Raw genomic sequence first — 26,210 nt, forward strand, 5'->3', positions numbered from 1 at the left:
ATGTCCCCACTGCTTTCTGTCCCAGAGGTCCCCGTGTCCCCACACCCCCCATCCCGGAGGTCCCCGTGTCCCCATGTCCCCACACCCCCCGTCCCAGAGGCCCCTGTGTCCCCACCACCCCCCATCTGGGAGGTCCCCATGTCCCCCGCCCCGCGGGGTCCCGCGCCCCCACCGCCGCAGATGAGGCAGATGGCGCTGAGCAGCCCGGTCTCGGTGTCGTCCATCTGCAGCGGCAGCAGCTGCCCGGCGAAGGCGAAGACCAGGTCGGTGAGGGGCCCGAAGCCGGCGTTGTGCATCTGCGTGCGGTTCAGCGTCAGCCCGTCCGAGAACGTCATGGTGTCCTGCTCCGGCGTGTAGCGCGTGCAGATCCGCAGCATCTGGGGGCAGGGGGCAGGGCATGGGGCACCCCCCACCCTGCTCAGAGCCCCCCGGGACCCCCACCAGGAGGGCATGGCCATGGGGAACCCCCCACCCCCCCTGCAGCCCCCCAGACCCTCACCAGGAGGGCATGGGGGGTCAGGGCTGGCACAGGGCACCCCCAGCCCCCCCCCCCCAGTCCCCCAGACCCTCACCAAGAGGGTGTGAAGGGGTCAGGGCTGGCACGGCCCCCCCCCCCCGCAGCCCCCCCGGACCCTCACCAGGATGTCGAGGCAGGCGGCCTTGAGCAGGGTGATCTGGTCGGCCATGCTGAGCGCGGTGAAGCCGGGCAGGTGCTTGGCGAACTCCACGATCTTGATGATGCACTTGGTGGCCAATTCGCTGAACTTGTCCCACAGCCCCAGGTCCAGCTGCACCCGGTGGTCAGCGCTCGAGTTCTGGGGGGGGGGGCACGACACACAGCAAGGGGAGTGAGCCCCGGTGCCGGGGGGGGTGCTGGCCCCCCCGTGCCCCCCGTGCTCACCGTGGTGTACTTGCCCAGCTGGCAGAGCGAGGGGAAGGTCTCCTGGTGGGCTCTGCTGACCCTCCGCACCAGCTCCTCCAGCTCCGGGCTCAGCTCGTAGCTCTCGGGCACCAGCTCCTCCTTCACCTCCTTCTTCTTCTTGTTCCTGTCATTACGGACGGCTGCGGGGCCAGGGGGGAGGTCAGGGGGGGTTTGGGGGTGCCCCCCACCCCCTCCCCAGGCGGTGTTTCCTGACACCCCCCCCCCCTTTCAGCGGGGCTCAGGGACAGGATGCGCGAGCAGGATATCCACATATAGCACAATGCAGCCGCAGGGGATGCCAAGCCCCCCCACACCCCGGGGGGGGCACCGGCCAAAGCCCCCCCCCCGCACCCCCAGAGGGGGGACACATGGGCCCTGCTTCCCCACCACCACCCCCAGCCCCAAATCCTCCAGCCCCACGGCGAGGGCGCCTAGTGCCGCGGGGATGGAGCCGATGAGGCGCGATGCCCAGGGAGGGGGCGGACGGCGGGGGGTGCCCCCCCGGGACCCCCCCGGACCCCGGCGCACCTTCCTTGGACATGCCGACCTCGAAGCACTTCTGGAGGCGGCAGAACTGGCAGCGGTTGCGCGTCACCTTGTTGATCTGGCAGTTCTTGTCCTGGTGGCACGTGTACACCATGTTCTTCTGGATGCTGCGGCGGAAAAAGCCCTGGGGGGGGCACACGGGGGGGGACGGGGGGCTGGCGGCACGCCTGGGGGGCTCCCCCATCCCCCCAACTAGGCTCCCGCTCCCAGCTCCCCAGGTCCCCCCAGCAAAGCTCCCCAGCGCTCAGGGGGGGTCCCCAGTGTCTGTGGGCTGCTCCCCAGCATCCCCCAGGGGATTCCCCAGTGCCCCCCGGGGGGGCTCCCCAGCACCCCTCAGGGGGTGCCCCAGCTCCCCAGTGCTCCCAGCAAGGCATCCCACTATCCATGAGCTGCTCCCTAGCATCACCCCGAGGGGGGGAGGGGGGCCGTGCCTGGAGGGGTCCCCATTGCCGACTCCCCATTGCCCTCAGCAAAGCCCCCCCAACATCCCTGGGGGGGCTCCCCAGTACTCCCAGCAAGGCTCCCTGGTGACTAGGGGTCTCCCCAGTGCCCCCAGAAAGGCTCCCCAGTGCTGGGGGGGGGTGTCCCAATCCCCCCAAGGGCTCTCCATTGCCCCCAGCAAGGCTCCCCAGTGCCGGGGGGGGTCCCAATCCCCCAGGGGCTCCCCATTCCCCCCACAAGGTTCCCCAGTCCCCCAGCAAGGCTCCCCAGTGCCCGGGCGGGGTGTCCCACTGACCCCAGCAAGGCTCCCCAGTGCCCTGGGAGGCGCCCAATCCCCCCAGAGACTCCCCACTCCCCCAACAATGCTCCCCATTGCTGGGGAGGGGTGGTACGTCCCAATCCCCCCAGTGCCCCCAGCAAGGCTCCCCAGTGCCCGGGGGGGTCCCACTGCCCCCACAAGGCTCCCCAGTGCCGAGGGTCTCCTAGTGCCCCCAGTCAGGCTCCCCAGTGCCAGCTCCCTAGTGCCTGGGGGGGTCCCCACGCCCTGCCATAAGGTCCCCAGGGCTCGGGGGGGGGTCCCTGCGCCCCCCCCTCACCTTGCAGCCCTCGCAGGAGCTGACGCCGTAGTGGTACCCCGAGGACTTGTCGCTGCAGACGAAGCAGGGCTTGTACACGCGGGGGGGGGGGGGCGGCGAGGGCGAGCTGGGCACCATCTCCTCCGAGCTCCTGCTCTGGGTCTCCACGGCTGGGGGGGGGACAAGGTGGGGGGGGGGGGGTCAGGCAGCTGCCAGAGACACCCCTCCCCCTCCAAAACCTGCTTGGGACCCCCGAGGCCGGGAGATGCCACCACCCCACGGTGCTGGCCAAGGGGAAACTGAGGCGGGGGGGGGGGGGCGGGGGGGAGCCTGGCTGTCCCCATCCTGGGGGGCCGGGGCGACACAAAGTACGGGGGGGGGACACAAGGCGAGGGGGTGCAGCCCAACACCCCCTCCCCACGCTCCCACTCCCCCCCTCCCCAACAACCCCGCAGCCCCAAAACCCAAAGCTGGGGGGGGGCATCCCAGCACGGGGTGGGTGACATCAGTGTCACCGCTGCGGTGGGGGGGATGGGGGGGCGCGGACCCCACCCTGCCTGGCGGGCGCCTGGGGGTGGGTGAGGTTTTTTTTGTGTGTGTGTTTTTATAAAAAAAGCCGAAATTGCTGAAATTGAGGAAATTCCTGCCCTCGCCCGCGTCAAACGGCCCATTTATAACCAGCCCTAAAGCGGTTGCAGCTGGGCTGGGGGGGGGGCTGGGGGGGGGCTGGGGGGGGCTGGGGGGGAGCCCCCCCTCGCACACGCGTGTGCACACACACACAAACGCGCACCAGGCGTGCCCGAAACCCAGCGCCCCCCCCCGCGGTGTGGGTGTCCGTGTCCCGTCCCGTCCCCCCCCCTGCAACCGCAACCGGGCGCCACACCCTGCGACACCCCCCCGAGGGGGGGGACATGGGGGGGGCCCCCAGACCCGTGTGGGCACCCCCAGTTTGAGGGGAGGGGTCTGGATCTGTCCCCCCCGCCCCCACGCTGTTGGTGCAGCGGGGCGGGTGGGGGGTGGGGGGCACATCAGGGCGCCCCCCTGCCCCGTGCCTCAGTTTCCCCTCAGAGCCAAGTTTTGATTATTTTTTTTGGGGGGGGGGGAGGGGGCTGACCTAAATCCAAGCACCCGCCCCCAAAACAAACCAGCAACCCCCATGGGGGGGGGGCACACAACGCTGTTGGGACCCCCCCTCAGTTTGCGGGGGTGCATCTGGCTCCAAGGAGAGCTTAATTGGGGGGGTGGGCAGGGGGGACGCCCCCTCGCAGCCTGGGGGTGCTGCCCGCCCCATGCTGGGCTGGGGGGGGGTCCCCAGCCCCCCCCCCAGCCGGGGGGCAGCGCGGGGCGGGGGCGGCCCCGCAGGGGTTAAGTGCCACATTGGCAGCGCCGGGCGGGCGCGGCGGCTGAACTGGAACCAGTTGGGCCGGGGAGCTGGGAGGGGGGGGGCGCGGGAGGGGCGCCCCGCCTGCGGGTACCGCCGGGGGGGGGCGCTCCGCCTCCAGCCCCCCTCCCCCTCCCCAAAGGCGGCGGGACCCCCGAGCGGTGGGACCCCCCAGCACACACCCCCCCCCCCAGCCTGTTTGTGCCCAGATTTCCGCGGGGGGGGGGGCGGCGGGGGGAGGGGCTGCCCCCCCGTGGGTGCCCCCCCCTCCAAGCGGGTCCCTACCGCTGCCCCCCCGTGGGTGCCGCTCCGCGCGCCTCCCCCCAGCGGCCCCCGCCCCCACCCCGGGACGGGGGGCACGACAACACCCCCACCACCCCGCTCCCCCCCCTTCCCCCCCCCGCGTCACGCACTCGCACGCGCATCCACACCCACGCGCGTCACACGCGCCCACGCGCTTGCACACGCACTCGCCCGTCCGCGCCCCCCCCTCCGCGGGGTCTCGCCCGCCCACGCGTGTCATGGCCCCCCCTCGCGTGTCACAGCGCCCCCCGCGCCTCCCCCCGCGACGCCCACTCGTGTCACGGCGCCCCGCGGCGCCCCCGCGTGTCACGGCCCCCCGCGTCCCCCCGCGCGTCACGGCCCCCCGCCCCCCGCGCCCCCCCGCGTGTCACGCCCCCCCCGCAGCGCCCACGCGTGCCCCGTACCGCGGCGGGGCGGCGGCCAGGCGCAGGGGGGGAGCGCCCCGCAGCGCCCCCCCGCGCCCCCCTTGCGCGGCGCGCAGGCCCCGCGGTTGGTCACGTCGTGCAGCCGCCGCGGCCCCGGCGGCGCCCCCCGGCTGTCGAACATGGCGGCGGCCCCGGCGGCGGCCCCGGGAACGTGGCGGCGGCCCCAGACCCGGCCCCGCTCGCGGCCCCGGGGTGCGGCGCGGCCCGGCCCGGCCCCGGGCCCCAGCCACCGGCGCGGGGCGGGGGGGGCGGGGCCGGGGGGAGGGGCCGGCGGGGCGGGGTGGGGCGGGGCTTGGCGGGGCGGAGCGCCCCGTGGGTGCGCGCCCACGCGCGGTGCCGCGCGCGCGCGCGCAGGGGGCAGCCCCGGACGCGCGCACCCACGCGGTGTCACATACGGTGTCACAGTGTCACACACACGGTGCCGCGGAGTGTCACAGCGTCACGTGGTGTCACACACGCAGTGTCACACACACGGTGCCACACACACGCAGTGTCACACACAAGCAGTGTCACGGTGTCACACACACGGTGTCACGGTGTCACACACACGCAGTGTCACACACATGCAGCATCATGGTGTCACATACACACAGTGTCACGGTGTCACACACACACAGTGTCACACACACACACAGTCACACACAAGCAGTGTCACACACACGGTGTCACAGTGTCACACACGGTGTCACACACATGCAGTGTCACACACATGCAGCGTCATGGTGTCACATACACACAGTGTCACGGTGTCACACACACAGTGTCACACACATGGCGTTGCGGGGTGCCACAGCGTCACATGGTGTCATATGCAGTGTCACATACGGTGTCACACAGCACCATATGGTGTCACACACGTGGTGTCACAGAGTGTCACAGTGTCACACACACACGGCATCACATATGGTGTCACACACGGTGTCAGTGTCACACAGACACACACAGAGTGTCACACACAGTGTCACACACACAGAGAGGCACCCCAGGAAGGAGAGGTGCCCTGCCTCCAGCTCCCATGTCACCTTCCCCAGTCCCTCCCAGTCCTTGTGTCACCTTCCCCAGTCCCTCCCAGTCCCCACCCCAGTCCCTCCCAGTCCTCCCAGTCCCCATGTCACCTTCCCCAGTCCCTCCCAGTCCTCCCAGTCCCTATGTCACCTTCCCCAGTCCCTCCCAGTCCCCACCCCAGTTCCCTCCCAGTCCTCCCAGTCCCCATGTCACCTTCCCCAGTCCCTCCCAGTCCTCCCAGTCCCTATGTCACCTTCCCCAGTCCCTCCCAGTCCTTGTGTCACCCTCGCAGTCCTCCCAGTCCTTGTGTCACCCTCCCCAGTCCCTCCCAGTCCTTGTGTCACCTTCCCCAGTCCCTCCCAGGCCCCACCCCAGTCCCTCCCAGTCCTCCCAGTCCTCATGTCACCTTCCCAGACTCTCCCAGTCGTTCCAGTCCTTGTGTCACCTTCCCCAATCCCTCCCAGTCCTCCCAGTCCTCATGTCACCTCCCCCATCCCCCCACACCTCATGCCACCTTCCTCCCCAGTCCTCCCGGTTCCCTCTCATGTCCCCACAGTCCCCATGTTGTCACCCCCCGCCCCCAGCACCCAACCAGGGTGGTCAATGCCTGGGGACACCTCTGTGCCCCGCTGTGCCCATCACCTTCACCTCCCCCTCCTGCCACCACTGTCCCCTCTGTGTCCCCATGTCCGTCCCCATGTCCCCCTCTGCCACCTGTGCCACCGCCATGCCCCCACATCACCCTGTGCCACCCTGTATCCCCCGATGTCACCCTGTACCACCCATCACCTTCACCTCCCCCTCCTGCCACCCGTGTCCCCTGCGTCCCCATGTCCCACTCTGCTACCCCCTGTGCCACTCTGTGTCCTCCCATGTCACCCTGTGCCACCCCATGTCCCCTCATGTCACCCCTGTGTCACTCCTTGCCACCTCTGTGCTCCTATGTCACCCTTGTGCCACCCCATGTCCCCCCACATCACTCTGTGCCACCCCTGTGCCACCCCGTGCCCCCATGTCACCCTGTGCCACCCTGTGTCCCCCCACATCACTCTGTGCCACCCCATGTCCCCACATGTCACCCTGTGCCACCCTGTGCCCCCCCACATCACTCTGTGCCACCCCTGTGCCACCCCGTGCCCCCATGTCACCCTGTGCCACCCTGTGTCCCCCCACATCACTTTGTGCCACCCCATGTCCCCACATGTCACCCTGTGCCACCCTGTGTCCCCCACATCACTTTGTGCCACCCCATGTCCCCACATGTCACCCTGTGCCACCCTGTGTCCCCCCACATCACTCTGTGCCACCCCTGTGCCACCCCGTGCCCCCATGTCACCCTGTGCCACCCTGTGTCCCCCCACATCACTCTGTGCCACCCCTGTGCCACCCCGTGCCCCCATGTCACCCTGTGCCACCCTGTGCCCCCCCACATCACTCTGTGCCACCCCCTGTGCCACCCCGTGCCCCCATGTCACCCTGTGCCACCCTGTGTCCCCTCACATCACTCTGTGCCACCCCATGTCCCCACATGTCCCCTGTGCCACCCTGTGTCCCCCCACATCACTCTGTGCCACCCCTGTGCCACCCCGTGCCCCCATGTCACCCTGTGCCACCCTGTGTCCCCCCACATCACTCTGTGCCACCCCATGTCCCCACATGTCACCCTGTGCCACCCTGTGTCCCCCCACATCACTCTGTGCCACCCCTGTGCCACCCCGTGCCCCCATGTCACCCTGTGACACCCTGTGTCCCCCCCCCACGTCACTCTGTGCCACCCCCGTGTCCCCATGCCTGGGGAGGGGACTCACCCGTGCCCCCGGTGCCTCGTGGTGGCCCCCGCACAGGCCCCCGCTCCCCCACCCCCACCACAGCCAAAAGGTACCAATTAGCCCCCGGCCGCCCGCGGGTAATTAAAACCAGCAGCTGCCCCCCCCCCCCGCCCCCCTGGCTGCCTTGCACGGCCCTTGCACGAGGCCCTGCTGGGGGGGGCAGGCAGTGAGGAGGTGTGCGAGGGGGCACCAGGGCATGCAGGGGGGCGTGCAAGGGTTGCACGGGGTGCTGGTGCAAGGGTTACACACGTGGTTGGTGCAAGGGTTGCACGGGGTGCTGGTGCAAGGGTTACACACGTGGTTGGTGCAAGGGTTGCACGGGGTGCTGGTGCAAGGGTTACACATGTGGTTGGTGCAAGGGTTGCACGGGGTGCTGGTGCAAGGGTTACACATGTGGTTGGTGCAAGGGTTGCACGGGGTGCTGGTGCAAGGGTTACACACGTGGTTGGTGCAAGGGTTTGCCGGGGTGCTGGTGCAAGGGTTACACATGTGGTTGGTGCAAGGGTTGCACGGGGTGCTGGTGCAAGGGTTACACACGTGGTTGGTGCAAGGGTTGCACGGGGTGCTGGTGCAAGGGTTACACATGTGGTTGGTGCAAGGGTTGCACGGGGTGCTGGTGCAAGGGTTACACACGGTTGGTGCAAGGGTTGCACGGGGTGCTGGTGCAAGGGTTACACACGTGGTTGGTGCAAGGGTTGCACGGGGTGCTGGTGCAAGGGTTACACATGTGGTTGGTGCAAGGGTTGCACGGGGTGCTGGTGCAAGGGTTACACACGGTTGGTGCAAGGGTTGCACGGGGTGCTGGTGCAAGGGTTACACATGTGGTTGGTGCAAGGGTTGCACGGGGTGCTGGTGCAAGGGTTACACACGGTTGGTGCAAGGGTTGCACGGGGTGCTGGTGCAAGGGTTACACACGTGGTTGGTGCAAGGGTTGCACGGGGTGCTGGTGCAAGGGTTACACACGTGGTTGGTGCAAGGGTTGCACGGGGTGCTGGTGCAAGGGTGCACATGCAGTTGGTGTGTTGATTGCACAGGGGTTGGTGCCAGGCTTGCACGCCTGCTGTGTGCAGTGTGCTCACAACCAGCACCAGTGTCCCTGTCCCCATGCATGTGCTCACGCTCACACGAGGAGTGTGTGTGCCAGGCACATGCGATGCCCTATGGGCTCCAGGGTGGCACAGGCACCTGTGCATGTGCACACGCGTGTGCAAGGCCTCCAGTGTGCCCCCCACTGTGGGTCAGGCCAACCCATGCCCTGGGGCACCGTGGGACACGGGGTGTCACACCAACACGTGTGTGTGTCCCTGGGGGGGGTTAGGGGTGCTGGAGGACCAGCACGGGGGGGTGGGGTGGGCAGGGGTGGACACAGGGACAGGGACAGGCAGGCACCTCCCTGCCCCCCCCGGCCCTCCCCGAACACCAGGATCCCCCCCCAGCGGGGGTGGGGGGGGGCTGGGGGCTGGGGGGTGGGGCTGCGTGGGGGAAGCGCACATTAGTGCGCACGAGGCGGTGTGAGTGTGGAAGGATGTGCCTGAGTGTGCACAAGCAGGTGTGAGTGTGCCTGAGTGTGCGCAAGTGGGTGTGAGCATGCACGAGGGGGTGTGAACACACACGAGCCTGTGTGAGCACACACAGGGGAGTACACATGAGTGCGCACAACTGCGTGTGAGCATGCACAAGTGTGCACAGGTGCACACAACTCCGTAAGTGTGTGAGCATGCAGAAGTACAGATGAGTGTACATAGGTAAAGGCAAGCGTGCAAGGTCATGCACAAGTGTGTGTGACCGAGCCCGACCATGCAATCACACACACATGTGCCCACCCTCACCGTGCCCCGCAGCGGCCGGCGTGTCCCCGCGTGCGCAGGCGTGCGAGGGCGTGCGAGGCCTGTACCGGCAGCACCCGCCCAGCCGCATTCCTGCTCCCCCAGCTGCACCCACACCCCCGCCCGGGGTGCGCCACCCCCCCCCCGCCACCCCCAGCCCCGGGTGGCTGGGGGTGCACCAAGGGTCCCCAGGGTCCCCAGAGATGCTCAGTGTGGGCCTGGCATGTGGGGGAACCTTCCTCAGGGGGGTCCTGCTTGGGGATGCACCTTGTTTGCATGGCACAGCCTTGCACGGTGTTGCACGGCATTGCACACCCTTGCAGAATTGCACAGTGTCACACGGCGTTGCACAGCATTGCACGGTGTTGCACGGCATTGCAAACCCGTGCGTGGTTTTGCACGGCACCACACAGCTTTGCCATGCATTGCCTTTCACTGCACGGCTTTGCACAAGCTTTGCACGGCGATGCACACCTTTGCAAACCTGTGCGTGGTTTTGCACGGCACCACACAGTTTTGCAATGCATTGCTTTTCATTGCACGGCTTTGCACAAGCTTTGCACGGGGTGTAACAGCACTGCACCCAGTGCCCCAGCAGTGCCCAGCATGCCACAGCGTTGCACGACTTGGCGTGGCTTTGCGCGGCACGCTGTGGCGTTGCCCAGTGCTGTGGCATTGCACAGCGTTGCACGGGATTGCACGGCTTTGCTCAGCATTGGACCACTTTGCACGGCATTGCACAACTTTGCACGGCTTTACATGGCTTTGCACAGCATTGCACTGGTTTTACACGGCGTTTTGTTCCTCTGTACCGCGTTTGAAGCCCTTGCACGCCCTTGCACGCCCTTGCACACACTGCCCAGTGCCCCCCATCCCCTCCCCAGCTCCCAGCGTGGACCAACCCCCACTGCCCGCAGCCCCCCCGCCCGCGCCCCAGCGGGGAAACTGAGGCACGGAGGGGGGGCGGGGGGAGGGGGCGGGGGGCGCGGGGGGCGGGGGCCACAGCCGGCGGGGGCGGGGGCTGCCCGCGGGCCCCGGCCGAACAAAGCCGCCATTGAGCGGCGGGGGGAGGATTTTCCACCCGAACCTTTTTCCATGACCCCATCGGCGGGGCCGCCCCTCCCCCCCGCCCCACCCACCCCACCCCCCCCCGCCGCCGGCTCCCGGGCCCTGGGGAAACTGAGGCAGGGGGGCGGGGGGCGGGGGGGGGGAGGGCACGCGCGTGCCGGGGCGGGGGGACACGCGCGTGTGCGCGTGGGGCGTGTCCCGCGGGGGGGACGGAGCGGGCGCGCGCACACGTGGCCTTGCACACGCGTGTGCACACGGGCGCTCGCCCCCACCCGCGCCGCAGCGCCTGGTGCCCGCTCGCTTCCTCAGGCACGCGCCTTGCACTGCACGTTTGCACGCGCGTGTGCCCACACGGCCGCTCGGACGCGCGGGGCCACGCCCACGGCCCCCCACGTGCTCGGCCTCCCCCCCTCCCCCCCCCACTCGCGCTCCCCCCGGGACACGCGCTGCTGCACACTCGTGTGTGTGTGTCTCTGTGTGTCTGTGTGTGTGTGTGCGTGCGCGCACCCACCCCCCTCCGCCTGGGGACACCCCCCCCTCACCTGGCGTGGGCGCGTGGGCGTGGGCGTGGCGCTGGGCGTGGCCCCTGCACGCGCCGTCATGTGACCCCCGCCCTGAAACCCGCCGCATTTTTTCCCAAACCGCAGGACGACGCCAGCGGGGCGCGGGCGACACACACATGGTGGGGACACACATGGCTGGGACGGGGACACGTGTTGCAGGGACATGTGTGACAGGGACATACGTGGCAGGGACGTGGTGGGGATGGACGTGGCAGGGACAGAGACACGTGGTAGGGACACGCGTGGCAGGGACAGGCGTGGCAGGGACAGGGACATGCGTGGCAGCAACACATGTGACAGGGACACGTGTGTCAGGGACGTGTGGTGGGGATGGGGACATGCGTGGTGGGGCACATATGGCAGGGACACGCGTGGCAGAGGCGTGGCAGGGACACACATGGCAGGGACGGAGACGTGTGGTGGAGACATGAGAGTGACACGCATGGCAGGGGACATGTGGTGGGGACAGGGACATGCAGGACATGTGGTGGGGACAGGGACATGCATGGCAGGGGCACACATGGCAGGGACACACGTGGCAGGGACACGTGACAGGGACATGTGTGGCGGGGACATGCGTGGAGGGGTTGGGGACATGTGGCAGGGGCATACATGGCAAGGAATGTGTGGCGGGGACAGGGACGTATGTGGCGGAGACACACATGGCACGGACACACGTGGCAGGGACAGGGACACGTGTGGCAAGGGACAGGCATGCTGTGGGGCTGGGATGGTGCCCATGCATAGATGCTGTGTGTGCTGGGTGACACGCTCACACATACATGGTGTGTCCTGGGTGACATGTTTGTGACTGCGTGGCATGTCCGAGGTAACATGCTTGCACACACGTGCCATGTCCAGGGTGACATCCATAGCATGGCCAGGGTGACACCCCTGCACACCGAGGGTGGCACACGCGGCAGCCCTGCACACGCATGCAGCTGGCTGGGGGATGCGGGGTGGGGACACACGTGTGCTACACCCAGTGTGACACATGTGCACACACGTTCCAAAGGGGTGGCAGAGCCCAGCCCCCCCCAGCCCCCTCTGTCCCCCCCCACTGTCACCCCCTTTGTGGCCTGCTGCCCCCCCAGCTTTGTCCCCCCTCCCATGGCCCTTGTGTTCCCATGTCCTCCCGTGTCCCCTGTGCCCCCCCATGGCCCCTGTGTCCCATGTCCCTTGTGCCCTCCCACGTCCCTTGTGTCCCCCCATGACCCCCCCATCCCCCATGTCCCCTGTGCCCCCCCATGTCCCTCGTGTCCCCCCATGTCCCCCCACAACCCCTGTGTCCCTTGTGCTCCCCATGTCCCCCCGTGTCCCCCTACCCCACTGTCCCCTTGCCCCTCCATGTCCCCCCGTGTCCCCACGTCCCAGTGTCCCCATGTCCCCCCACATCCCCTGTGTCCCCCTACCCCAATGTCCTTCATGTCCCCCCGCATTCCTCATGTCCCCTGTGTCCCCTGTGCCCCCCATGTCCCCCTGTGCCCCCCGTGTCCCCGCACAGTGCTGTGGGTACCCGCCGGGGGTGGCATGAGCCCCCCCATGGGAGGTGGTGCAGGGGGGCAGGTGGCAGCAGGGCAGCCCCAGCCCCCGCACCCATGGGTGCTGCCACGTGCGCGGCTTCCCCCCCCCCCCCCGGCCCGCCGGGGGATTTACGGCCCAAAGCCGCTGAGCGGGAGGGGGGGGGGGGGGAGGGGGGGGGGCGGGGGGGCCGGGCCGCTATGGGACTGGGCTGGCCGGGACCCCGGCCTCACCGCCGCGGGGAGACCCCCATGGCCTGCGCTGCCTGCTGCTGCCCCCCGCCCACGCCCCCACCCTGCCCCCTCTGCTGCCCCCAGTGCCACCCCCCCTGCTGCGCCCTCTGCTGCCCCCCGCCCTGTCACCCCCCCCCCCCGTTACCCCCAGTGCCACCCCCCGCCCTGCTATGCCCCCCCCTGCTGTGCCCCCCCTGCTGTGCCCCCCCCTGCTGTGCCCCCCTGCTGCCCCCTCCCCTGCTGCCCCCAGTGTCACCCCCCACCCTGCCACCCGCCCCCTTGCTGCCACCCTTGCTGCCTCCCCGCCCGATGCTGCCCCCCCCAATGCCCCCCTGCCCGCCCCCCCCCGCGCTGCCCCTCCTGCCGCCCCCGGCTGAGCATCAAGTGAGGGGGGGGGCGCCCCCCCCGCCCCCGTTCCCGGGGAACCCCCCGGCCAGCGCTCAGCGGCTGCGGTGAGTAAGGGGAGCCCCCCCGCAACTGGGGAAACTGAGGCACGGGCAGGGCTGGCCCCCCCCTCCCCCCTCCCCCCTCCCCCCGCCCAGCCCGGGTTGTGCAGCGGGGAGGGGGCGTGTGCAGAAAGGCTGGCGCAATTGCACGGGGGTGTTTGCACAAGGACTGGGGCAATTGCACGGCAGGTATTTGCACGAGGCTGAGGCGAATGCACGGGGGTATTCATACAGGTCTGGGGCATTTGCACGGGGTTATTTGCACAAGGGCTGGGGCATTTGTATGGGAGTATTTGCACAGGAAATGTTTGCAAAAGAACTGGGCAGTTGCACGAGTGTATTTGCTCGGGGTCTGGGGCAATTGCACGGGGATGTTTGCACGAGGGACAGTTGCACGGGGGTATTTGCACAAGCCCGGGCAGGACGTGGCGCCGCCGGTTCACCTTCACGTGCCAACGGGCAGCGCTCGGGGGGGGGAAGCTGCTCCCCCCGCGCCCCCCCAGCTCCCCCCGCGGCCGCCGGCGCCGTGCGCATGCGCAGCACCACGGCGGGAGCTACAGCTGATTGGCTGCGGCCGTTGTTTGAACGGGCGCGCGGCGCGGCCTGCGCACGGCGGCGGAGCGGCCTCGCCGTGAGTGAGGGGCTGGGGGCGGCCCTGAGGAGGCCGAGGAGTGGGGCTGGGGGCGGCCCTGAGGAGGCCGAGGAGTGGGGCTGGGGCGGGGGGAGGCCCTGAGGAGGCCGAGGAGTGGGGCTGGGGCTGGGGGAGGCCCTGAGGAGGCCGAGGAGTGGGGCTGGGGCGGGGGGAGGCGGCCCTGAGGAGGCCGAGGAGTGGGGCTGGGGCGGGGGGAGGCCCTGAGGAGGCCGAGGAGTGGGGCTGGGGCGGGGGGAGGCCCTGAGGAGGCCGAGGAGTGGGGCTGGGGCATCCTGCAGGCCCCGGGCAGGGGGACGGGGGTAGCTCCAGGCCGCAGAGCGGCTGTCAGCATGCGGGCAGTGGGTGCCCGGTGGGGCTGCAGAGCTCCCTCTTTGGGGCTGGGGGTGGCTGTGTGCCCTGGGGAGGCTGAGGAGTGGAGCAGGGAGGAGCTGCAGGCCCCAGGCAGGTGGGGCTCCAGGCCGAAGAAGGGCTGTGAGTATCTGGGGAGTGGGGCTGTGGGTGCCAGTGGAGGTCCAGAGCCCCCCCCCCCTTTTGGGGCTGGGGGGGCTGTGTGCCTTGGGGAGGCCAAGGAGTGGGGTGGGAGGGAGCTGCAGGCCCCAGACAAGGGGGACCTAGGGGGGCTCCAGGCTGCAGGGGTGCTGTCAGCGTTGGGGCAGTGGGGCTGGGGGCGGCTGTGGTACCCCAAGGGGCTGGTGGGTGGGGCTATGGGTTCTGGGGGGACTGGAGAGTAGGGCTGGGGGCTCCCAAGGGGCTGGAGAGTGGTGTGGGGGCCAGGTAATGGGCCTGGAATCTGGGGAGGGCGTCCTCACGCCTTTCCCTGCCCACCCCAGCCTGCCTGAGTCACCAGCATGGTGTCGCACATGAAGCACCCCGAAGGCGCCGGTTTCGCCACCCCAACAGACAGCTGGATGGGCATACGCGAGCTGCTCGCTGAGCTGTGGGTGAGCCAGGAACTGGGGGGGCTCTGCCTCCGGCACCGTGCCGGGGGGAATGACACAGCCCTTCCCTGGAGGGCCCTGGGCTGGGTGCTGGGGGTGTGACGCCCTCCCCTCTGCAGGAATGCCTCTTATCCTCCCCGCGAGATGTCTCCAACGCCAGCCAGGCCACCAGGCTGCGGAAAAGCCAGGTCTGCGACAGAGTGCTGCGGGTTTGCGTTAAACAAATGGCTGAGCCTGGGGGCTGCCCTGAACACGCCGCGAGCCTGGTAGCTGTAGCCGAGGCGGCATGCCAGGGCTACCTGACTGCCATGCCACAGCCGACTCCCCTCTACCTGGAGAAGATCCTTTACCACCTGCTCAGGAACACCGCCAGCCAGGGCAGCGGTGGTGCCTGCCGGAGGGTGGCCGACCTCCTCCGCACGCGGCTGCTGACCTATCGCCCTGGCCAGGTGCCTGCCACAGACTTCAGTGCCATCGCCTACAGCAGTTTCAGTGTGCTGTGGAGAGGGGCAGACGCCCTGGCCGAGCCTGACCAGCCACAGGAGGAGGGTAGAGCTGTCCTCTCAGCCCGTCTGCAAGCTGTGCGCTTCCTCCTGCTGCTGGAGCAGGATGGGGCAGCCTTGCCACCGCTGCAGCCCCCCTTCTTTGCCTCCCAGACGGCACAGCAGGCGGCTGCTGCTGCCGCCTTGTACAAAGCCCAGCAGGCACCATCCTCGGCTTTCCTCGGCCGACAGCTTGGGGACTGCCTGCTCACAGCTCTGCGAAGGGAGGCAACAGAGCCGCCCACCTTTCAGCAATCCCTCTGCTGCTTTGAACTCATCCTGGAGCAGTGCCGGCATCTCTGCATGGGCAGCCAGTACAGGGAGGCTGAGGAGGCAGTAAAGGACGTGAGGGGCTTTTTGGGGGCCACCAGCACTTCTGCAAAATCTTTCAGTGACCCCCTGTCCCTCCTGGAGGCTGGGGTTCAGCTGAGCCGGGCGCTGGCCAAGAACACCTGCGCTGTGGGGCCGCCCTTGGCCAAGGCCGTGGTGGCTCTCGGCGCGGCAGCAGCAGCCCCGGAGCCATTACTCAGAGTGCTGGCTGAGAGCTGCCAGTTCGTTGTCTTCTCCTTCAGCGAGTACGCAAAGAGAAGCAAGCAGCAGCCCTTCAGCCGGGAGGATGTGCTTGGCTTTTGGGCCTTCGTTGAGGGGCACTGCTGTGTCCTGCAACAGCTGCTGGAGAGGGTGAGGCTGGGGCTGGGGGCAGGGTAACCACGTACCATGGTTGGTCAGAGCCTCTGTGAGCAGCTAGAGGGTTTGTAACCCCGCTCTGGGCTCAGTGCTCCTCTCAATCTGTTCGCAGAGTGTCCCTGCCCTGAGCAGCAGCGCCTGGTGCTGCCCGGGCCCCATGAACGTGCTTTTCTCCTTCCCTCCCCTCCACAGATTCCTCCCAATGGCGTCAGGCAGAGGCTGATGGTGAAGCAGCTGCTCTACCGCAGCCTCCAGCTCTTTGCCACTATAGCCTATGATGCCTTCCAGTGCTCCCAGGTACCGGTGGCAGAGGGGATGGTCCCCAGCGCTGGGGGTGGGCGAGACACTTGTGGCACCACATAGCTTCTCCCTTTGGAGGTGGCACAGGGGTGGGGTTGAAAGGGGCTGCCCAAACCACCCCAGGGCGGTTCTGTGGGGCTGTGGGTCCCCAGCAGCCTCTTGCCAGTCACCCTCTCCCCACAGGCGGCAGGCTGGCCGGGTCTGGAGCAGCTGACAGAGGGCTGCAGCAGGAGCGTGGAGTGGATGCTGGAGGCACTGGAGGAGGTCCCTGAGAGCGAGCGAGCCAAGTACCTTGACATCACCGGTCAGTGCCACAGCCGGTGGGACCAAACCCAGCTCCTCTGCCTCGGCTTGTGCTGAACGCAGCGGCAGAGCTCGGTGTCTGTGCACCTGGCGAGCAGTGAGGGGGTTCTCTGCCACACCAAGGGCGTGGCTGGTGGGGCCAGGGCAGAGGGTGACAAGGAGAGAGGGGTCGTTCCCTCTCTGTCATGTCTTTAATACTTGGGTTTCACTCACGGCAGCGTCATGCACATTCAAGCTGGCCTACATCTTCTACAACCAGAATCTCCACAAGGAGGCCAGCTCCATCTGCGACATCTTCTGCACAAGCCTGCACATGTCAGATGCCTACGCGTGTCCAGAGATCCCTGTGGAGAAGGTAACTGCTTGTCTGATGTTTCTGGCAGAAACAGGGCTGAGCCGGATGCTCTGGTCCCAGTACCAGGGCAGCAGAGGAAAGGATGGCACCAGCCTTTGCTCCTGGAACAACCCCAGTTCCCTGCTCCGAGGTCTCACCTTCACCTGGGCGGGGAAGGGCGCTGTGGTACGGGACATGGGAAGCGGGGAGTTTGCTCCCACAGGGTGCAGAAGCCGGATCTCTGCTCTCTCCACAGCTGCACAAATGCTTCAGGCTGCAGGTGGAAAGCTACCGGCAGCTGGGGCGGCTGGAGGCAGCCCTGGCGTGCATGGTGCAGTGGCTGGCCGTGCTGCGGGACCGCATCGAGGAGCTGCTGGCAGAACCTGTCTCCCTCTGGGTCAGAGTCAAAACGGACGCTGTGAAGCAGGGGGCTGAGGAGTTACGGTTGCGGTAAGACCCTAAGGCTGCCCCAGGGCATGGGGGGTGGGTGTCTTGAGAGCTGCACGTCCCAAGCTTTAAGATGACGATGGCTTCTCCCGGTGAGATGAGCCCCCCTACAGCTCCTGTTTTCCCCAGGACCCTGAAGGAAGGCTTGGAGGGGCACAGCCTGGGCACAGAGACCTTGGTGACGGTCCTCTTTGCGGAGCTGAAGGCCTACAAGGCTGTCCGAGCTGACACGGGGCAGGAACGCTACAACATCCTCTGCGACCTGCTAGAGGTCTGCTCGGAGCAGAGCGACCGCCTGCATGAGCGAGCCGTCGCCTTGACGGAGCTGGCCCAGGTCCTGTGCTACCACAGCTACGCCCAGCAGACTAATTGGTGGGTGACACCAACGTGGTGGGATCACCTCCCTGTGTCCCTGAAAGTCCCCAAGGAACACTTGAGGGCCCTCAGGGGGAGTTTTAAGGATTCGGAGTGGTGTTGTACTGGCTGTTTGCTGTTTGGGGTCCTAGGGGGGGTGTCTTATCTGTCCCTCCCCTTAAAATGTTCCAGGGGTTTCAGGGCAGGAGGCTGTTTCTGATCCCTCTCTCCGGCAGCTCCTCCCTGGATGCGGTCCACGAAGCCTTGCGGCTGCTGGAGTTGGTACCCAGGACCGCCCAGAACCGGGACCGGCTCCTTGATGACCAGGCGCAGGCTCTTCTCTGGCTCTACATCTGCACCCTGGAGTCCCAGCTGGAGAAGGTGGGTGGGGGCGGCAGAGCGGGGCTGTGGGACATAGAAACGGGTCTGGAAGTGCCATGGGGTTCTGTGCGCGTGTCAGGTGCCCTCCCCAGCCTTGCTGGCAGCACTTGCCTCTGCACTGGGGCCACGAAAAGCTGTGCAGACCCTGCTGGAAACCCTGTGGTGTCTTTTAACGCCTGTCACTGCTGCCTTCTCCCCTTGCAGAACATAGAAAGGGACCAGAGAGGTAAAGCTCAGGCACTGAAGAACCTGGATGACTTTGAGCCCAATGACCTCAACTACGAAGGCAGGCTGCTGGAGGACAGGTTCCTGTATGACGGCATCTCCTTCACCCTGGCGACAGAGACCGGTGAGGATGCTGGCGGGCTCGGGCTCTTGGTGAAGAGGCTTTCCTGGGGAGCCTGGTTTGGGGTCAGAGTGTCTCAGACATGTGGTGTGCCCTCAGCCCTGTCCAAAAGCCTGGACGATGCCTTCTCGTTGTGGAAGCAGCTGCTGATGACACCGGGTGTGCCAGCCGTGCGCAGCCCTGAGCAGACTGTGGCTTCCCTGCGCCTCCTGGCAGTTCTCTACAAACTGATGGCCAAGGTAACACTGCTGGGGAGGTGGCCAGTGGGATGGCAGCCTCCCCGGGCACCCCCGAGGTGGTCTGAGGGTGACCATGGGGTTTTTTCTGCCCCCAGCCCCTGCAAGCCATGGAGAGCTACCTCCTGGTCAGAGCCCTGTGCAGCGCGCTCGGGGACAGCTTGGGCGTGGCCAGTGCCCTGTGCCAGGTCACCAAGCTGCTCTTCCAGCTGGAGTGCCCCAGCTATGCCCAGGTGAGTCTGGCAGGGAGGGAGGGGGCCGTGGGCCAAGCTTGGCCAGTCCCCGGGGCCGCAGCCCTCATGCCGGCGTGTTGGTTTCCAGCTTTTCCTGGAGGAGATGGAATCCTGCCTGCAGAAGGCCAACAGCAGTGACGATTCCTACCTGCTGCTGCAGCAATCCTGCCTCTTGCTGCGCAGCCAGCTGTGCTGCGTCAGCCACCGGGTATGGCTCCTAAAAGCCCTCTGCTGCCTCAGAAGTGGTCAGGGGGCCAGAGGAGACTGCAGCAGCTTTGCCTGGCTGTCTCCACCTCTCCTTGGGCAGGGGCATGGTCCTCCTTGGGGACCTGGGGCATGGAGACACCTTGGACCATGAACCATGACTCTTTTTCTCCCTCTGCAGATTGAGGAGGGTCTCAGCCTGTTGCTGGAGGTGCTCCAGAACCTGGTTCTGAAAAAAATCACGAAGGTCTGGTACCTGCTGCGAGCCCAGGTCCTTCAGCTGGTGGCCGTCTACCTGAGCCTCCCTGCTGCCCGCCTCTCACTGGAGCTCCGGCAGCGGATCTTTGTGCAAGGTGGGTTGCTGGAGGGTGTTTACAACCCTCCTGGTGAGCACCAGGCCGGCAGGGGTCATGGCTGAAGCTCTGTGCAAATGTTTCAGCTCTGGGTTTCTCCAGACCACCCCATTTGGGGTAAGAGGGAATCTGGGGGAGTCACTCTGTCCCAGGGCTGGGGAGGGGCCGGCTTGGTGCCGATACCCACGACAGCTCTCGCGCAGGCTGGAAGACTCCCGAGACGGCTCTTGCCGAAGCCCAGAAGCTTTTCCGCAGCATCATCCTCCTGCTGCTGGGCAGCGACATGCTGGGCTGTCAGGCGTCAGGGTCCAGTGTCCGGTTTGTAGATTACGGTGAGCTGGCTGCTCGCGGGGACCGGAACCCAACCGTTCCTCCAGGCTGCTCGCCTGCCTCCCTGGGAGGAGCAGCTCTGATCACCCTCCTGTCCTCCCTCGCAGGGGACAACCTGTTGCTGAAGTGGCAGGTGCTGGCTGACATGCTGATCTGCTCCGAGCGCCTGGTGGCTCTCCTCGGCGGGCTGGAGGTGGTGTGCAGAGCCAAAGCCTTCTGCCTGGATGCCGTCAGGCTGGCCGTGCGGCTGCAGGTCACCCGCTGGTGAGCTGCCTGGGGGGGGCAGGGCTGAGCCCTGAGCCTGGGGGTCCTTAGTTAGGGCCGAGCTGCCCTGTGGCCCCAGGGGACGCTGGTGTCCCTTCCCCGTGGGAGCGTGGTGGGGCCCTTAGGGCTGAGCTGTCCTGTGGCCCCAGGGGATGCTGGTGGCCCTGTCCCTTCCCGGTGGGAGCGTTTAGTATTTTCTCCGCTTGGTCTGGAGCAAGCAGCGGCTCCAGGGTGTGTTACCCCATCAGTTCAGCTTACCGGGTCAGACGGGGATCTTGCTCCTTGCTGCCTCCCTCCCTCCCACATGGCACTGGGGGTGAAGCGATGGCTGTTGGGGTGCAGCTTTGCAGCTTTGAGGGCTGATGGTGTCCCGTTCCCCCCCCCTCCCCCCCCAGGTGTACATCTTTCCTGGTGCTGAAGGCCCAGCTGGAGCTGCAGCAGGGTGAGCTGGAGCTGAGCCACTTTGACCTCCAGCAGGCTCTCTTCCTTCTGGAGTCTGACACCGGTGAGTCCCTGCTCTGGGCTCAGAGGAGGGGAAGGGGGGGCTGAGGTGAGTCCCAAGCATGGGTGGTGCCAGGGGTGACCCCTTTCTGCGCCCGCTTTTGGCCTGGGGTAGATCTGCCTTGCGCAGATGGTGCCAGAGCAGCCAGTCCCCGTCACCCAGGAGGGTACAGAGGTGCGGGGTGGCTCCGAGCCATGTTTTGGCTCATCGAGTGACTCCTCCAACGATAAAGGGTTAGCTGGGGAGAGCAGGAGCGTTGGGCCTGGCTTCCCGCACCCCTCCTCGGGCTGGCCACGGTGCGAGCTGCGCAGGGAGGGCTGTGCAGGGGGGACGCCAGGATAACCCTGTCCTTGGCCCGCAGAGTTTAAAGCCAGCGAGACAGAGAAAGGCCAGATGACGATCCTGCCCAGGAAGGGCAAACTCGAGGGCAAGAAGCCCCAGGACACTGTCTGTGAGCCCACCGGGGAGGAGGAGGGGTTCCTGGAGGGCCCCGCGCTGGCGTTTGTGGCAACGGTGAGCAGGCCAAAGAAGGTGGACGCTCTCACCGCCTCGCCAGAGCTGAAGCCCGAGAGAAGGAAGAGACTGGCCTTCCTCGCCCACCCGGCAGCCTGCCCCTGCTGCCTCTGCTCCGACCTGCTGCTCTCGGCGCTCTGCCTGCGCTGGCTCCTCGCCTGCGCCCAACGTCAGCTGGCGGCTGGCAGCGTGGCCGAGGGACTGGGTCTGATCCGTGCCGTGCTGCCGCGCTGCGCTGCCGTGGCCACCCGCTTCGCTGCCCAGCTGCGAGACAAGCTGGGGGGCAGCTCTCTCGGCCAGGACTTGCCTGCGCTGGAGCTGCTGGACAGTCTGGTGGCCACCGGCTATGCCACCTTGGCCCTTCAGAGCATGGCCAGCCCTGAGCCGGCGGAGGAGCTGCAGGAGGAGCTGGAGGCAGGGCTGACCTTCTTGGCGTCCTGCAGACCCCACCTGCCCAGCCTGGAGGTCTCCAAGGCCAGCCTGCTGCTCAGCAAAGCCGCGGCCACGGTTTGCCACCTGGCCTCCAAGCATGGTGGCCCCGGGGATGGTGTGTCTGCTGGCTCGTCGCTTCCCGTGCCGACCCCGGCGGAGCCCAGCGCGGCGGCCGTGCCCCATGCCCCCAGGAAGGACTCGGCTCAGCCCCGAAGGCGCAATCCCAAGGTGGCGTCGGACCCCGCCGTGCCCAAGCCCGGAGCGAGGAGCCGGCGCGTGAAGCCCTTGGCTGCGCCCAACAGCAGTGACGTCTTCGCTCTGGGTGACCCTGACAGCGAGGTGCCCCACATCGTCATCCGGCCGGCGCTGGTGCCCTGCACCCCACGCCAGAAAGCCCATCCCCCCGCTAAGGCGCACGCGGCCCCCGGCCCCCAGACTCCCTTCACCATCTTCAGCGACTCCTCCCCACCCGCCGGCCGGTCCCGGCTCCTGCGGGCACCCAGAGCCGCGGGGAGGGTCAAGTCCCGCCTGAAGGTGAGCGGGGAGGGAGGTGAGGGCAGCCTGGTGTGACACCACACACACACACCCCCCCCCCCCCCCCCCGGCCTGACACCCCTCTGCCCCCCCTGCTTTAGGTGGTGTTCAGTGATGACAGCGACGTGGAGGGTCCCGAAGCGGGGCTGACCCCTGTAGCTGCCCGCAGACCTCGGCCCCCCAGATCGACGGGGTCCAGCAGCAAGGGCAGCGTGGCGCAGCCCCGGAGAGGGCGGCCACGCACCGGCCGAGCCGGGACGGCGGCAAAGGGGGAGCGGGTGACCCGCAGGGCTCCCAGCAAGACAGCGGAGGAGGAGCGGGACCTTCTGAGGGCCATCGAGGAGAAGGAGGAGGAAGAGCTTGACATCAGCTTTGAGGTCTTTCGGGCCTCCAAGGAAGAGGAGGAAGCCCCAGGTGGGCTGGGCTGCCCTGGGGATCGTGGCGGGGGGGTCTTGGCTTCATGCAGCCCGAAGCACCGGGCTGTCCCCACCACTGCCACCCATCCCGTGGACCAGGCGCCTCCGTCTCTTCCCCACAGGCAAGAGACAGCTGCCTCCCTGCGTGGAGGGCACGGAGCATGAGGTCCTGCAGCAGGAGGCCGGCGAGGATGTCCTGGCGGCACGGTGGCTGGGCAGCGCGGACCCACCGCCCCGGGAGGGGACCCTCTCCTCCACCCCATCCGTGGCAGGCGGTGAGCACCCGGCACAGTGGGGGGTGCAGGGGATGTGGCTCGTGCTGGGTGGACACAGCCCGTATCGATTTCAATCGGTAGCAAGTTACTTTTCCCCAAACTGGGTTTGTTCTGGCCGGGCTGTGAGCGACCTCCCTGTCTCTGTCTTGACCCGCAGGGTGGGTGGGTTTTTGGTTTCTTGTCCCATTTCCTCAGTTTCCCATGGAGGGTGAGTGGGCGAGCGGTTGGGTGGGTGTCAGGCTGCTGGGCAGGGGCAACATGGGGTTGCTCCGTGAGCCTCTGGCACATGGGATACTGGTCTTGGACTGGGAGCTGGTGGCTGTGCTGGGGACACCACATCTGTCCCCTCTGCTCCAGTCCTGATCCTGCCCCGGGGCTCTGCGGCTCCGTGTCCCTTCCAGATGCCTCCTCACTGGACACGGCCCTCCAGCTCCTGAAAGAGGCTTTCGACTGCATCGGCCACTGCCCCCCCGGGACACTCTACAGCCGGATCTGCCAGCTCCTGGCTCTGGCCACCGGCAACCGGGACCCCCTCGCCACGGCGTACCTGCTCTCTGAGTCGGTCTCCATCACCACCCGCCACCAGCTGCTCAGCGTCATCCACAGGAGGATGCAGTGAGTCCCTGGGTTGTCCCTCGGGCATTGCTGGGGGATGGGGCACACCCAGCGCCCCTGCAGAGGGGACTTTGGGGGGACAGGGATCACCCAGCACCACCAGTACACTGGGGGGACAGGGCTCACCTAGTGGCATCAGTACCCCCACAGAGTGGACTTTGGGGGGACAGGGCTCACCCAGCGCCACCAGAGCCCCCATGGAAGGGACTTTGGGAGGGATGGGGCTCTCGTAGCACCACCAGCGCCCCCGCGGGGGGGACTTTGGGGGGACGGGGCTCACCCAGCGCCCCCGCGGGGGGGACTTTGGGGGGACGGGGCTCACCCAGCGCCCCCACGGGGGGGACTTTGGGTGGCTATCCCCCCCAACTGCCTTTCCCTCCACAGGAAGGAGAAGAAAGCAGCGGGGGATGTGGCTGAGCAGCTCCGTGGGCTCTCCCTGCAGGAGGGGAGCACTGCCCCCCCGAGCCGCTGCCTCGCCGAGCTCGAGCAGCTCTTCATGTTCAGCCCCTCAGGGCTGGGGTCCGGGGAGCGGGAGAGGTTCCGGGCACAGCTGCAGCAGATCCCCAGCGGTGAGGGCTGAGGCCAGCGCAAGGCCGGGGCAGCTCGGCACCCAGGAGGGTGCTGAGTGGTGGGTGCTGCCCCTGGGGTGCACCCTAAGGTCAGGGTGTGACTTCCAGGGGTGACAGTGTGCCTGCTGACCCTCGCCAGCGTCCAGCCTGGCTCCGGAGGGGACACGCTGCTGCTGACGCGGCTGGAGAAGGACACGGTGCCCGTGAACATCCGCATCCCCACCGCGCTCTCCAAGGTGAGGGCAGGGGGCGAGGGGGGGACAGCCCAGGTGCACTTGGGGCTGGGGTCACAGCTCCCCTCCCTTCCTCCAGGCCCCGCTGTGCTCGGTGCTGAGCGACTTCGACACTATCCAGAGGGAGCAGAAGGAAACCAACTGCTGCACGGACAAGCGGGACTGGTGGCTGCGCCGCTCCGAGCTGGACCGCAGGATGAAGGTGGGGGGGGACCACCCGGTGCCCTGACATGGGGCACGGCTGGGGGAGCGGGTGTGAACCCCCCCAGTGACTCTCTGACCTCTTGCAGAGCCTCATCGAGACCCTGGAGACGCAGGTGCTGGGGTGCTGGAGGGGGGCCCTGATCCCTGCTGGCCCCCAGCCCGCGCTGGCCGAGGAAGCCGCCCGCTTGCACCCCCGGCTGCGCCGCTGCGGCTGGAGGGACCCGGATCCCACCCTGCTCCAGGTGCCCAGGCTGGCTTTGGGGGAGCTGAGCCCCCTGGCTTTGCCACCGCTGACCCCTTCTTCTTCCCCACAGGTGGTGCTGAACGCCGCTGCCCTCCTTGCCCCCTGCGACCTGCAAGCCCTGGCCTTCGGCCTCTGCCCGGCGCAGCCCCACCAGGCTCAGCTCCTCTTGCAGGAGGCGGTGGAGAAGCGGAGAGCTGGTGCCAGGCAGTCCGGCGGCTCCCTCGTCCTGGTTCTGGATAAGGTGAGAGCCTTGCTCCTGCCTCCCCTCCTGCTGCCACTGCCGCCGCTGCCCGCTCTCACCTTCCTCTTCCTCGCAGCACCTGCAGAAGCTGCCCTGGGAGAGCATGGCGTGCCTGCAGGCCCTGCCCGTCACCAGGCTGCCTTCCCTGCGCTTCCTGCTCAGCTACACCCTGGCACGGAAGGTGAGAGGCTGGGGGGAACCCCAGCCTCCCCCAGCCTCCCCCCACCCCGGGGTCTGGGGGACCCCCTCCCAAGCCACTGGTCTCTGCCCCCCCCCAGCAGCAGGCAGGATCCGTGCTGAGCCACGGTGTGAACCCCAGCAGCACCTTCTACGTCCTCAACCCGCACCGCAACCTCCTGGGCACAGAGGAGCGATTTCGGGGCTGGTTTGAGAGGTGGGTGGGGGCACTGGGGGGGTTGGGGGGTGGTCGTGCCCCTCACCCCTTCTCACCAGCTCTCCTGCAGCGAGCCCGGCTGGAAGGGGGTGACGGGAGCCGTCCCGAGCGCGGAGCAGATGCAGGCAGCCCTGGAGGAGCACGACCTCTACATGTGAGCATCACCGGGGCACCCCGGGGGGGAGGGGGGGCACCCTTGGGGGGCACCAGGGCTCACCGTGGGGGGCTTCTCCCCATAGCTACGCGGGGCATGGAGCTGGTGCCCGGTTCCTGGACGGCCAGGCCATCGCCCGGCTGGATTGCCGTGCTGTCGCCCTGCTCTTCGGCTGCAGCAGCGCCGCGCTGGTGGTCCGCGGGGACCTGGAGGGCTCCGGCATCATCCTCAAGTACATCATGGCCGGCTGGTGAGCGATGGGGGGGGGGCTCTGGGGGGGGCGGGGGGGCTGTGCTTGCGCAGGGCTGGGTTCCTGTGGGGTGTGAGCAGGTGTGAGTCCCCTTCTCCCTTCCAGCCCCCTCGTCCTGGGGAACCTGTGGGATGTGACAGATCAGGACATCGACCGCTACGCGCAGGCGCTGCTGCGGGGCTGGCTGGGGGGGGGCTCGGGCACCCCCCTCCTGCCCTACGCCGCCCAGGCACGCCAAGCCCCCCGCCTCAAGTACCTGGTGGGGGCGGCCCCCGTTGCCTACGGGCTGCCCGTCTGCCTGCAGTGAGGGGGGGCCCCATGGGAATGGGGCAGTGGTGTGGTGTGTCTGTTTTCAGCTGTTTTTAGGTTATTTTAACAAAATTGGGGTTTATGTGTCTCCTGTGACAATAAAGTTGCTGCTTCTAGATCTGGCTGCCCCTGTCCCCTCCTCCGTCCCCCCATGTCTGGTCTGGGTGGGCATCCCCCCCCCCCGGGGAAGGGCCCTGGGCCTCCTGCCTTCCTCCTCCGCTGCTGGAGGCGCCCCCAAGCCCCCCCCATGGGTTTTGGCCCCCCTCCCTTCCTATGGGGTGACTGGGGCCCTGCCAGAGGGGTGCCCTCCACCCCGTTTCCCCGCACCGCCGCTAGG

General features: G+C 67.7%; 2 protein-coding genes across 5 annotated transcripts; one reads left to right on the forward strand and one right to left on the reverse strand.

The window, feature by feature from the left end:
* Positions 1-137: 137 nt before the first annotated feature.
* Positions 138-4,774, reverse strand: RARG (retinoic acid receptor gamma; the record flags this gene model as incomplete). The annotated part of the gene is made up of 6 exons (XM_037371295.1): positions 4,573-4,774; positions 2,506-2,654; positions 1,451-1,592; positions 902-1,062; positions 639-815; positions 138-377 (listed from the first exon to the last, which is right to left on the reverse strand). Coding segments are annotated over exons 1-6 (1,011 nt in total), but the record flags the coding sequence as incomplete, so codon positions are not given.
* Positions 4,775-13,638: 8,864 nt separating this feature from the next.
* ESPL1 (extra spindle pole bodies like 1, separase) lies at positions 13,639-25,991 on the forward strand. 4 transcript variants are annotated; one of them, XM_037411668.1, is made up of 31 exons: positions 13,639-13,715; positions 14,567-14,677; positions 14,794-15,897; positions 16,096-16,200; positions 16,387-16,507; positions 16,725-16,861; positions 17,097-17,290; positions 17,417-17,659; positions 17,878-18,022; positions 18,227-18,371; positions 18,468-18,607; positions 18,703-18,837; positions 18,926-19,045; positions 19,223-19,394; positions 19,598-19,726; positions 19,832-19,988; positions 20,384-20,493; positions 20,852-21,969; positions 22,071-22,383; positions 22,508-22,660; positions 23,062-23,275; positions 23,660-23,844; positions 23,953-24,080; positions 24,157-24,279; positions 24,368-24,523; positions 24,596-24,766; positions 24,843-24,947; positions 25,021-25,160; positions 25,231-25,314; positions 25,400-25,564; positions 25,670-25,991. In XM_037411668.1, the coding sequence occupies exons 2-31, from the start codon at positions 14,585-14,587 to the stop codon at positions 25,869-25,871; spliced, it is 6,507 nt and encodes a 2,168-aa protein (XP_037267565.1). In that variant the 5' UTR covers positions 13,639-13,715; positions 14,567-14,584; the 3' UTR covers positions 25,872-25,991. The 4 variants fall into 4 exon arrangements, with proteins under 4 accessions (XP_037267565.1, XP_037267566.1, XP_037267567.1 ...); XM_037411669.1 differs by having other exon boundaries at positions 25,045-25,160; XM_037411670.1 differs by having other exon boundaries at positions 25,048-25,160.
* The last annotated feature ends 219 nt before the right edge of the window (positions 25,992-26,210 follow it).

This window comes from Falco rusticolus, chromosome 19 (assembly GCF_015220075.1).
Source record: "Falco rusticolus isolate bFalRus1 chromosome 19, bFalRus1.pri, whole genome shotgun sequence".
Lineage (NCBI taxonomy): Eukaryota > Metazoa > Chordata > Aves > Falconiformes > Falconidae > Falco > Falco rusticolus.